This window comes from Phyllopteryx taeniolatus, chromosome 19 (assembly GCF_024500385.1).
Source record: "Phyllopteryx taeniolatus isolate TA_2022b chromosome 19, UOR_Ptae_1.2, whole genome shotgun sequence".
Classification (NCBI taxonomy): domain Eukaryota; kingdom Metazoa; phylum Chordata; class Actinopteri; order Syngnathiformes; family Syngnathidae; genus Phyllopteryx; species Phyllopteryx taeniolatus.
Genome location: NC_084520.1, coordinates 7,961,163 through 7,974,155, shown reverse-complemented (window position 1 = coordinate 7,974,155; position 12,993 = coordinate 7,961,163). Strand labels below are relative to the sequence as shown.

The window sequence follows — 12,993 nt, the reverse complement described above, 5'->3', positions numbered from 1 at the left end:
GTACTACTCTCCTGGCATTAAACCGTTGCTTTTTTTTTTTTTTGTAAAAATATTATTTATTCTACATTTTTCAGGATCCCTACCCTGGAAATACGTGGAAACAGATTCAAGTTTGTAATCCATCCATTCATTTTCTGTGGTGCTTCTCCTTATCGGGGTCACCGATGAGTTTGAGCCTATCCCAGCTGACTGGGCACACCCAGGACTGGTTGCCAATCAATCACAGGACACATATAGCCAGCCATTCACACTCACATTCACACCTATGGACAATTTTAAGTATTCAATTAACCTAACATGCATGTTTTGGGAATTTTGAATAAAGTACCTGGTTAAAAAATATGCAAGCGTAGGAAGAACACCTCACTAAAATGTCTCATACTATGGGGGGGGAAAAAAAAAAAAAAAAGGACCACATGTGATACCCAGTTAACATTTAATCGAAGCGATTACCCATCACATTGCTACAGCTAAGTAGATGCTGCTGGGTCTAACCACATCACCTGCTGCTAAAAGCTGTTATTACATCATCATGACATTGTGATTTACACTGGCTGACCTATATGCTACATGTTGGCTCCACTATTACGTCTTCGTGACTTTAGACATTCTACTGTCAGGTGCTCAAAAAAGGGCAGCACTATAGCACTTTCACAAATGCTATCACTGGCTAAGTTATCGTCCACATTAGCTGTATTCATTTCTCACGTCATCTAAACAAGCATGTGTGAATCGTTTCATGGATAATGGGAGAATGGAAAGTGCAAGGGAAGTGCTGAATGGGGTTCTCTCGTTGCACGCACCTTCTTTTCATGTCAGTGGGAGTCGCCTCTGTTTGATTTAGTGAGGATCAAGAGAACAGTTGTGCTGTTTTTTTTTGTTGCTTTGTATTCACTGAGGTATGTCTGGAATCGGATTTGCTTGTCATACAATGAAACCATCAACAAGGCATACAGCAGGCAAAGCAATTACATTTGCAGTAACAGAAAATAAAGTCCATTTCCCCCAAGGCTTTGCCATTCACAGCATTACAATTTCTATTGATCCCACATAGCTGGATGGTGGTTTTCCCAACAAAGCTCAGGGACAGCAGGGGAAAGTGTTGTCCCTTTGAGAGTCTGATGCTTTTAGAAGTTGCCCTCACAAGCACAATTTGTTTCCTTAAATTGTGTGTGTTTAAAAAAAAATATAATATTATTATTATTTTTTTTTACTGATTTTCAGTCAGATACGAAAAGTCAATTTAGAAAAGAACAGCCCACTTTCTACCAAGCAGGACAGTTTCCAAAGGTTCAATGTTCAAATGTTTGTATCCTTGACATTTAACATTTAGAACTTGGTAACATACAGTACATCACACCCTATAGTAGCTTGTACTTTAAGTGACATAAATGGACTCCCCTAGCACTATTTTAGTTTTGCTCGAGGTGCTACCTTCACAAATAATGGTTCAATTTTGTCACTATACCACTCACTAAAGCTGAAATAAATCACTTCCCACTAGTAAACCCCTGTAGTTTATAAACTAGATGCCACAATTTGAGGAATGCCGGGAACTATTCAAGCTACCTTGTGAATGGCTTGTTACCATGGTTGTGTGTACCCATGGTATTGTGCACATTAGCTGTACAATTGGTCCTAGGTGTTATCAGTTTCATCATTTACCATTTCAAAGTATATTTTGACTGTTCTTGGGATCAAATAATTGTGCCGGTGGGCCCGCCACTACAAAGTACAACCATTAGATTTCTACTGAAGTCTGTTTTCAATAGGCCAAATATACAAATGTAAATACAAATTGCATCATTTAAATTTACCATCTCCAAAGCTTCAACACAAGGCTATAGGTCACAGAACAATCAGTCATGCAATGGTGGTATTTGCCACTTCTTATAAACAGTCGTCATACAGAAAAGCTTTACCAGAACCCTTGTTCAATTTTACATCGGGCCGTCATGACCTCATATTTACCTTGCTACAAAAATGTTGCCCTTTAGGTAAACATTGGAGTATCAAGTTTCAAGATAAGGATCTGGATGTATTTATAACTCTTGCGTATCTCTACTACAGTTCCCTAACATGAGGAGGCCACTCTTGGGTGTACTTCATTGGATCAATGAATTTTCTGACATGTTGGTGTTGTCGTCAGTATCAGGACTTTGAAGTATGACACATTCTATTTCAGTGGTCCCTCTGCTCAACTGTTTGTCTAGTTGTGTTGATGCAGTACTGTCACAGTATTACACCAAACTTATAATAACACACCTTTGTCCAAATGTCTTGTCATTCATCTGTCCTTGTAATTGACAGTCTGGCTCAAAGTGTTCCTTCCGTCTGGGGTATGCCTGACACCGTCCATCACAAAGTACCCAGATCAGTGGTGAAGAACCCCCCCTCCTTCTTTTTCCTTCTCCTTAATCTGTGGGCCCGCCAACAAACAGCGGCCACGAGCAGCATCACGACACCAACGCAAAGCAACGCCACCGACACCACTTTGGTCTGGAGCAGAGTGTTGAAGTTGAACGTCACCCCCGTGCCCGCCATCCCGATGACCAGCGAGATCACCCCGAAAGGGAACACGCAGCGGTACCAGGACTTTTCTGTGCCGCCTGTAGCTTGAGCCAGTCGCTCCAGTGTGGGGAGAGACTCCGGAGGTTTGACTTCTCGTCCCTCCACACTTCCGGAACTGTTTAAATTCTGGTTTTCCGAGTCCTGGGGTAAGGTGTTGGCCTCGCTGCCGTGGCTGCAGTCCAAGTCTGGGTGAAGGACCGGGCCAGGGGGCTGGCGGCCAGAGGAGCAGCCCATCTCCAAGCCAGTGTCCTTGGGTAACGATGCAGGAAAGGGTGCCTGTTTGCAAAGGGGATCCTCTCAGTGTGGTTGCGGCTGCTTGCTGGAGCTCACACCACTACACAAGCTGCTTCTACTACTGTCTGTGTCACACTTGTTCTGGTTGTTGCCCTCAATACTTGCCAGCATGTGCCTGCAATTTGAAAGATAGGAGCAAATGAGAGCCGAAGATTAAAATAGTAACACAAGGCTATAACTGTGAATATTTCTGCTGGAAAACACATTGGCATTAAAGTGGATAGGAATTAAAGGAAATCAAGAGAACCTAGTGATGCGGCTGAGTTATTTTTAGCAAAGCACAATCGCGCACACATAAAAGCTTCAAACAGAATCCACTCACCCTATTTCGTCACAGTCCATCAATGTGTGATGCCTTCATTGCCGCCTCGTAGCACGAGCCGCAGCGTATGAGTGTGTGCATGTCTGTGTTGCCAATGTCCGGGGTCTATATAATCACAGATGAGACGGGGAGGGACTTATGGGAAGCGGTAGACATTTTGCAGCGATCTGATAGGCTTACAAAGCTAAGAGGGCTCATGGAGGACGGGTTTGGGTGACGTTAACATTTGAGTGCTCTCATTCAGTGGTACAGAAGCATTACTCAACTTGAATATGAGTGACATTAAAAAAGTGTAGTGGACAGACGGAATTAAAAGAAAAACACATTTTTTTCATGTTGGAAAAAAAATATATTGAGTTCAGTGACATAGCAGCAGATCCTATCATATATATTGTAACTGCAATAGCCCTGTACCTAAATGTGGCATTTTATAGCATAACATACAATTAGCATTGACTTTTTGTGTCATCTAAAACAATGTCTGCACAGCATACATATAACATTGAGTTTATCTCCATTTAAATGTTTCTTTTAAAGGCTAACTCACATTCTTGATGATCAAGACATAAGTGAATGCCATCTAACTGCTTAATGCCACTCAAATTAGATACACAGTAAGCCCTCGTTTATCGAGGGGGTTTTGTTCCAGAAAACTCCTGCAGTAAATGAAATCTGCAAAGTACCATTATATTACTATATTAATTTATGTTTCACACAATTGCAATTCAAAGCCAATGTTTTTTGTTCACTTGAGGTCACCATCCACACACAACACAAGCACATGCCTATTGGGCATGAGTGATATGAACAACAGCCTGTGCAGACATATTTGTGAAGAGGCCATTACCTGAGTTAGGATCATTTGCGACGTTGCTCACACTGACGGTCCTGGCAATCTAATCAGCAAAAAGCATTGTGGTACCCAGAACTAATTGGTTTGGTGTTTTAAACTACAGTACCGTACCGTAGTAGTATAAATTCAGCTACACGTTGCTTTTTCCTTGCATTTGATCCTGTCAATATTGTTATGAGTTTGTCCATTAGCTATTCATCTGGCTAAGGTCTGGAATTGTGAATTTATTTAATAATTTATTTAATAAAACTCTGACTGTGTTTTAAACAGCTACTTTCCGGTGATGTCCTTTGCGCCCTCAAGCAATTTGGTGATTTACCAAATATATGAGTTGCATTAAGTAATGTTTCTTTTTCTGCCAAGAACAAGAGACAGATTCACCGTCTGTGAGTCATTGCTCCCACATTGAAATCATTTAGCCGATAAAGGGCGGCACGGTGGCCGACTGGTTAGAGCGTCAGCCTCACAGTTCTGAGGTGCGGGGTTCAATCCCCGTCCCCGCCTGTGTGGAGTTTGCATGTTCTCCCCGTGCCTGCGTGGGTTTTCTCCGGGCACTCCGGTTTCCTCCCACATCCCAAAAACATGCATGAATTGGAGACTCTAAATTGCCCGTAGGCATGACTGTGAGTGCGAATGGTTGTTTGTTCCTATGTGCCCTGCGATTGGCTGGCAACCAGTTCAGGGTGTACCCCGCCTCCTGCCCGATGACAGCTGGGATAGGCTCCAGCACGCCCGCGACCCTAGTGAGGAGAAGCGGCTCAGAAAATGGATGGATGGATGGATAGCCGATAAAGCTGACTGTATGTTCAGAAATGTTCAGGTAAATAAACTCCACAGACTAATTCTAAAATAATTCTGCGCACTGAACCGCAAGTGAGGATTCATGTGCATTCATTTCAATTATTCCCAAATAAATAAATATAATAAATAATAATAAAAGTGGCACGCTGGATGACTGGTTAGCACATCTGCCTCCCAGTTCTGAGGACTGGGGTTCAAATCTCGGCCCCGCCTGTATGGAGTTTGCATGTTTTTTCTCTGGGTACTCCCGTTTCCTCCCACATCCCAAAAACATGCATAGTAGGTTGACTCTAAATTGCCCGTAGGTGTGAATGTGAGTGCGAATGGTTGTTTGTTTATGTGTACCCTGCTATTGGGTGGGGACCAATTCAGGGTGTACCCCGCCTCTCGCCCGAAGATAGCTGGGATAGGCTCCAACTCGCCCCTGACCCTCGTGAGGATAAGCGGTACAGAAAATGGATCGATGGATGGATAAATAGCATCAATGATGTTGCTTCACTGATTGGCTGGGAGAAATCTTGTTGTTCAACTACTACTACTACGAATCATTTTAAGGCCCACTCATGTTACCGAATTAATAACACTTTACTTCCTTGCCCAATTAAAGGAGACATATAGGAATACTTTCTCTTCTCCTGCATGTTGTTTTTCCCGTCTATTACACCCTCCCAACCTCCATTGCATGCGTCATCCACGACTCCCCGCGTAGCGGCAGGACCGACCGCCATGTGTGATATTCCTCCACAAATGCAATATGTGTCTATGTTTTTCACACCTCTTCCCTTGACAGCAACAGTGAGACGCATTAGCCAGCCTCCAGGCCTCCCCTGGGAGACAGCGACTATACCATGTGTGTGTGTGGGGGGGTTCTCCAGCATGGGTGAAGATTTAACCTGACTTCCCTCTCATCTTGAAGCAGTAGATAAATACCGGTGCCCAGCTTCTGCTTTATTTCCTCAGGTTTAATTTTGGCGGATCTCTCAGAGGAGCACCTGCTGTTGATGAAAGAAGTGGTTTTCTACTATGGAGTGAAATGGCCCGATATTCAAAAATGTTAACGTGAAAGTGGGAGTAAAACACTGACAAGCAGCTCATTTTGACAAGGAATTGACCATCTGCCCAGCAGTTTTTCTGATGGTCCGCTACCATTCAGGATGTCTTTCTTTAGTCACTGTGAAAATGGGACAGTTAGCATTTATTCATTCAGCCTTGTTTGCTTGTTGCTAGACTGCTCAGCCAGACCTCCCATCAGCGTGGCAGCTAGTGTCATTTTCTTTTGGTGACATATGCAACCCCAATTCCAATGAAGTTGGGACGTTGTTTTAAACATAAATAAAAACAGAATACAATGATTTACAAATCATGTTCAACCTATATTTAATTGAATACACTACAAAGACAAGATATTTAATGTTCAAGCTGATAAACTTTATTGTTTTTAGCAAATAATCCTTAACTTAGAATATTATGTCTTCAACACGTTCCAAAAAAAGCTGGGACAGGGTCATGTTTACCACTGTGTTACATCACTTTTTCTTTTAACAACATTCAATAAACGTTTGGGAACTGAGGGAACTAATTGTTGAAGCTTTGTAGGTGGAATTCTTTCCCATTCTTGCTTGATGTACTGCTTCAGCTGTTCAACAATCCGGGGTCTGCGTTGTCATATTTTACGCTTCATAATGCGCCACACATTTTCAATGAGAAACAGGTCTGGACTGCAGGCAGGCCAGTCTCGTCTCTTTTACTACAAAGCCACGCTGTTTTAACACGTGCAGAATGTGGTTTGGCATTGTCTTGCTGAAATAAGCAGGGGCGTCCATGAAAAAGACGTTGCTTGTATGGCAGCATATGTTTCTCCAAAACCTGTATGTACCTTTCAGCATTAATGGTGCCTTCACAGATTTGTAAGTTACCCATGCCATTGGCATTAACTCAGCCCCCTACCATCACAGATGCTGGCTTTTAAACTTTGTGTCCATAACAGTCCGGATGGTCCTTTTCTTCACGACGTCCACAATTTCCAAAAACAATTTGAAATGTGGACTCGTCGGACCACAGAACACTTTTCCACTTTGCATCAGTCCATCTTAGATGAGCTCAGGCCAAGAGAAGTCGGCGGCGTTTCTGGGTGTTGTTGATAAATGGCTTTTGCTTTGCATAGTAGAGTTTCAAGTTGCACTGACGGATCAAGCGCCGCAATGTATTTACTGACATTGGTTTTCTGAAGTGTCCCTGAGTCCATGTGGTGATATCCTTTACACATTGATGTCGGTGTTTGATGCAGATCGAAGGTCACGAGCATTCAATGTTGGTTTTCGACCTTGCCGCTTACATGCAGTGATTTCTCCAGATTCTCTGAACCGTTTGATGATATTATGGACCGTACATGATGAAATCCCTAAATTCCTTGTAATTGTACGTTGAGAAAGATTGTCCTTAAACTGTTTGACTATTGTTTCACGCACTTGTTCACAAAGTGGTGAAGCTCGCCCCATCTTTGCTTGTGAATGATTGAGCAATTCAGGGAAGCTCCTTTTATACCCAATCATGGCACCCACCTGTTCCCAATTAGCCTGTTCACCTGTGGAATGTTCCAAACAGGTGTTTGATGAGCATTCCACAACTTTCTCAGTCTTTTTTGCCACCTGTCCCAGCTTTTTTGGAAGCTAAGGTAATGATTATTTGCTAAAAACAATCATGTTTATCAGTTTGAACATTAAATATCTTGTCTTTGTAGTGTATTAAATTAAATGTAAATTGAGCGTGATTTGCAAATCATTGTATTCTGTTTTTATTTATGTTTAACGCAATGTCCCAACTTCATTGGAATTGGGGTTGTATTATGAGTAAAAATAGAAAAAAATAGATAGCACACTGATATCAGTATCAAAGTCAGTTTGTTTGGTTAATTCCGCAATTGCATGCATCAATCTATAAACTATGACAGCCATAAGTTGGTCAGAAATGCGACCCATTGTGCTGAGAGGGAGCTCGTTATCACCGTAGATCTTTACTGTCAGTGGTCGTAGTAAGAGGGTGGGAATGGGAGGGTTGTTTATTGTCCTTGATAAAATGTCGTCTTCTTAAGGCTTCAAAACAGTTTCAGTGGTGTTTTCTAGAGCAGGTGAATTAATGCACTGTGGCCCTTTCAAATTACTTGCTAATTATAATGCATTTATAAAATTGGAAAAGGTAAAATGTGTCTCCCCACTACCATGAGTAGTTAAATTATTTTCACCAAACATAAGTCTCCCTTTAAGTTTAAGTGCCTTCCTTATGGCAGAGCAAACCTTATTTGCAGTGCGGCTTCATTTCATGAACTGCAACTGGTGGCTTAACTCTCTATTCGTCAACACTGAGGAAAGTGGAGTACACAATTACCTATTTTTTAACATCTTAACCAAATATGAGAGATCCCTCACATGACAAGGAAAAAAATGGCAAGTGTGTGTTTTCTGGCCTCATTGCACACCACACACATACTGAAACAATATCTCCACAGATGCTTACGAGTCTCCTCCCCCAAAACAGAAGTCACGACCTGTGTAGTAGAAGATATAGAATTGTTAGCTTATCTGGAAACTGCAGTATTTATTTTTGTGGCGAGTGACTTGTGAGACACTTTGTAGTAACACTCAACACAAGCAGTTGCTAACTTGCTCCTCTGATTGTGTCCGACAACAGTGTGCTCTTCAGGTCGCTCCCTAATTGTCTATTGTTCTGTTTCGTGGCACAACTCAAGGATTTGAGATTTCAGATATTGAACCGGTTTAACATTTAGGATTGTTGACCCTGAAAAAAGAAACACCCCACACCACAGGATAACCAGTCAAGATAATTTTTTAGGTACATCTGATAATCTCCGATAATCTCTTTCCTGAGTTTGATCAGAAGAGTCTGAATTGAAAAAAAAATAAATAAAAAATTGGAGATTTGTGACTTGTGACAATGTTATCTACAAATGTCTTTGTACTGTATGTCATAGGCTGCATATAATCAAATCTGTAACTGTCTCAGTAGTCCTCCTTTAATGTATTATGTATTTCAGTATTTGTGTAATCATTTAGGTTAGTAAAAAGATTTGGATGTTAACAAATGTATGATGAACATGTTAATCAGTAAATACATTTTTAAAAAGTCAACATGTGTAAGTGTGCATCGATGGTGGCTCTGTAAATGTGTGTAAATGACTGTAAAGTAGATGAGATCTGTGTAAACTCGACAATAATTCAACAGTCAATTATCAATACAGCCTTTGGTGAATTTCTGCAATAGATTTAATCATACTGTCATATTAATGTACAGTATCTCTCAAGACAATTATATCCATTTTGTAAAAACAAAAGTACTACTTCATGATGTGACTTCACTATCAAATGAGGCATGAGACGACCTCGGTATTACAGCATAGGGAAACAATGACTTACGAAAGCTCCAGCAGTGAAGGTGATAGTTATTACTGTGGCAGGAATTCCACTGTGGAATGCTCCTTGTGCGTGTCCTCCTGTACCACAAGGTCACTCTTATTGACGACTTCCTTTCATGGTTGATCGTGTGAGGGTTCCAAAGCGCCATGGGAGGACGCACTGACGGGGAGGCTTTTCTTTTGTGTGGAGGGAGACTGCAGACTATTGGTCCTGCTCACATGCTTGTTAACAATGAGGAGCTTTGTTTTTGAAGATGGCTATATAAAAAAAACAAAAACAATTTCACACTGTACATACACACACTAATGCAGATGGGCCCATGTTAAAGGAGACACATTATACATTTTTTCAGAATTTAACACATAATTACAGTATATTTCACACACAATGTTTTTCTTTTTTTAAAATTGCATTTTGTGATTTTAGCCCATTTGAGAGGGCACACTTGTCTCATGCAATTGAGCCAGCCATATTCCCACCCCACATACTATTGGGCCAATGGCGAGTATGGATTTAATGACCAGTATGGCTAGGAGAGGAGCTGGGGTGACTGCCCGTAAAGCCACAAATTTAAAAAAGCAACTGCGACTGTGTACTGTTTGTGGAGCAGAAGACACATCATCAAACATAAATACGACCCCCTTTAAAACTAAAGGTGATAGAGCCTTGTAGTCCGTTGCCCCTAAAATGTGAAATACACTTCAGCGGACATTTTAAAAACACACTGTAGGCAGGCATTCCAGTAAGACTAGTTTGGTTTTCATTTGATGTATGTGTGTTTTTTCTTCTTATAACTGCAAAATGCAAAATGGAGTTATTGTGGATTATATTATTCAATGTTAAATAATATATTACAACATATTTGAAGCACTTTGTGGGCTCTCTCTGTGTTTTATGAATAACATTTACCTGTTTACTTCATTAAATGATTCATGAATCATGATACTTCATGATTCGTTAAATCATTTTCAGATATAGGCAGATAACAAAATAATTACTTCATTGCACACTTAATGGGTTGGCAGGCACTCCAGTAACCCAGCTATCTGTATACTAAACAAAATAAATAAAAGAAAATACAATTTTGTGCAGTGCTGGACCTATATCAAAAAGGCTACCCAGAAGGTCACAACTTGTGAAATGTATGCATTGCATACCTCAATTGAAACCTATTAGCACTTAACATTAATCAAAAATAATTTCTTTATTGGGATGGAATGTGTAATTAGGGGGAAGCTGTGTACAAATGTAAGCAACATCTTTTAATTATCATTCAGGGAAAGAGTGTGGGTGAGATATCGATGTCTATAAGATGCCCATTAAACGGACGTTAATGAAATTGCATGGCATGCTTTGCATTTGGTGGCTGTGATGAAAGAAAATCAAAAGCAATCGAGAATGGAGAAGATGTTTTGTTGAGCGGTTTTCACTGCGGTTTAATATTGTCACAACCACCTGGCAGCAACATCACATGGCAACAGGTTACTGTGGCGCCTGGATGATGTTTTTTTCAGAAGAATTAAGGACCGCATACAATTGGGATGATTTTGACAAAGCTGATTCTGTTTTTTGCCCATTGTTAAATTTTTTTGTTTTTCAATTTCCGGGATGAGTGCAAATCTAAACGTTGACTGGACAGTGACTGGAAATCATCAGTCTTTGTAGAAAGAGGCAATTATGGAGACATTAAAAAAACAAACAAACAAAAAAATATATTCAACGTTACTTTCTATTTTTACGTCTACCTGAAAGGTTTCTGGTGCTTGTTCCCATGGTAGCTGTAATGAGTATGACCATTAAGTAAAACAAAGCATTTGGCTTATTAAACAAACGTAAATGAACTGAGAGATGTTCTCTTTTCAGTGCTGAAGGATGGGTGGGAGCTAAATGCTATAAAACCACTAAAGTCTAAGCCAAGGTAAATTAAAGTATATATTGTGTAATTGCTTTAATTAAAACACACCCTTCAAAAGGTGCCATCCTTTGAAAGTAAAACTCGAAGCAAGCCAGTGGAGAAACGCAGTGCAGCCCACACTGCAAGTGAAGAGCTGCATGCACAAGGGCACTAAAAATGGAGTGGGTTTCTTTGTTGCATTAGCTCTTTAAATTCCGTCTGAACCCACCTCCTCTTGTAGCCCACACACCCACATGACGGAACAATGGTTCTTCCAACCATTTGTAAGGTTGAGTCCCTCCACCTCCACAATCCAAATCGATATAACACTTTTAAGAAACAGACTCCTAAAAAGAATGAAAAAGGAATTCATTCTAATTGTACGAGAAGGGCAAGAAAGCAAATTAAGGATAAGAAGACTCGCGAATGTAACAAATCGACAAAGCAAATCTCTGGGATCAGTGGCAAAAGTCAAATTAGTGACGATGGATTAAAGCTGGCATATGTTTGAACAGCAGGGGAGGCAAGAATTGATATTTGACAAAGGCTTTAACAAGGGAGTAGTTTAGGACAAGATGCCATCTGACAGAAGACTGATGGAAGAATTCAATAAAAGAGTTGTGCCTGATGGCTGATTTACGTGCGTAATGTGAAGTTTTGACGTTGGGAATATTTCATTTGTCCAGCCTGGTGAAGTCAGAGCACAGGTGAGGCTTTGACGCCACTGCTGTGATCAATGTGGAGTTTCTTCTCACAATTTTGCACAAATAAAAAAACTCTTATCTTCATGCTATGTTTAATATTGTAGAAGGCAGCTTGTAATTTTTACTTAATACAATCCGATAGTTTCAATCCGCCGTGAAGGACTGGGAACCAGTTCAGGGTGTCGTCCGCCTTTCGCCCGAAGTCACCTGAGATAGACTGCAGCTCACCTGTGATCCTGAACAGGATAATGCCTGGATCAGTCTAAAAGACAAATTTGGTCGTTCACGATTGCACTATGTCAGACTACTGCCGTAAAATCTTGCTGTATGTCGGTAAGACAGTGGCAACACTACAAGACGTGTTCTGATACCAATGCATCCCATCTTTTACGACCGCAGGGCTTTATCTTGTCAAATCAAAAACTGTCGGAGAGGCGGAACCAGAAAATGGGTCACCGGTCAACATGACCGGATACACTCGGAACCATGGCGACGACAACAACAATGGACCGCCATTGTATTGAATTGTGTTGGGGAAAAAAAGAACAAAATGAGCAAACGTGTGGTGGTTGTCAACGGTGCACGGGAGACGACATTCATTCAAGGATTGCTTGAGGTACCCGTATGTTCACGTACTTTGAATACGATACGGCTCGCAAGCAGGCAACAAAATGTTATGTAGCCCAGGAAACTTAGTGCTAGCACTTACCGTTGGATGTAAACATGCTGGCATTCTGTCGAATCATGCTCTAAGGTTTCAGTAAACATTGGTTTGTGCGCGTGAATAAATGTTGACAACGGCATGCAAATATGTTGACAACAGCAAGCACGGGAGGTGATCCGCCAGTCACGATATGCAATCCTGCTGGTCGACGTCAAGGTGCGCTGTCGGAGAGATGTTGTTGATATGTCACACTAGACGGAAGATATCCAAAACAATCAAACATGCTAGACTTCATTTTGACGGCGGGCTATCCTAGAGCCAAAATGTTGGTCGTGGATTATGTCACACTACGAGATGTTTTGTCGTTCCCGATAAAATATGTCGGGCCCGATCTGAGAAATCGTACACGATAGCTAATCGGGCCAATATCGGGGCTGAAATCCTCATCTAGGCATCTCTC

General features: G+C 41.2%; 1 protein-coding gene across 1 annotated transcript; it reads right to left on the bottom strand.

Annotated features, from left to right (window-relative positions):
- Nucleotides 1–424: 424 nt before the first annotated feature.
- On the bottom strand, nt 425–3,288 carry LOC133469655 (transmembrane protein 100-like). The gene is made up of 2 exons (XM_061756952.1): nt 3,188–3,288; nt 425–2,980 (listed from the first exon to the last, which is right to left on the bottom strand). The coding sequence occupies exon 2, from the start codon at nt 2,803–2,805 to the stop codon at nt 2,359–2,361; it is 447 nt and encodes a 148-aa protein (XP_061612936.1). The 5' UTR covers nt 2,806–2,980; nt 3,188–3,288; the 3' UTR covers nt 425–2,358.
- Nucleotides 3,289–12,993: the final 9,705 nt, after the last annotated feature.

Coding starts and splice junctions, on each gene's coding strand:
- LOC133469655 (XM_061756952.1), bottom strand. CDS start 2,805: ATGGGCTGCTCCTCTGGCCGCCAGCCCCCTGGCCCGGTCCTTCACCCA.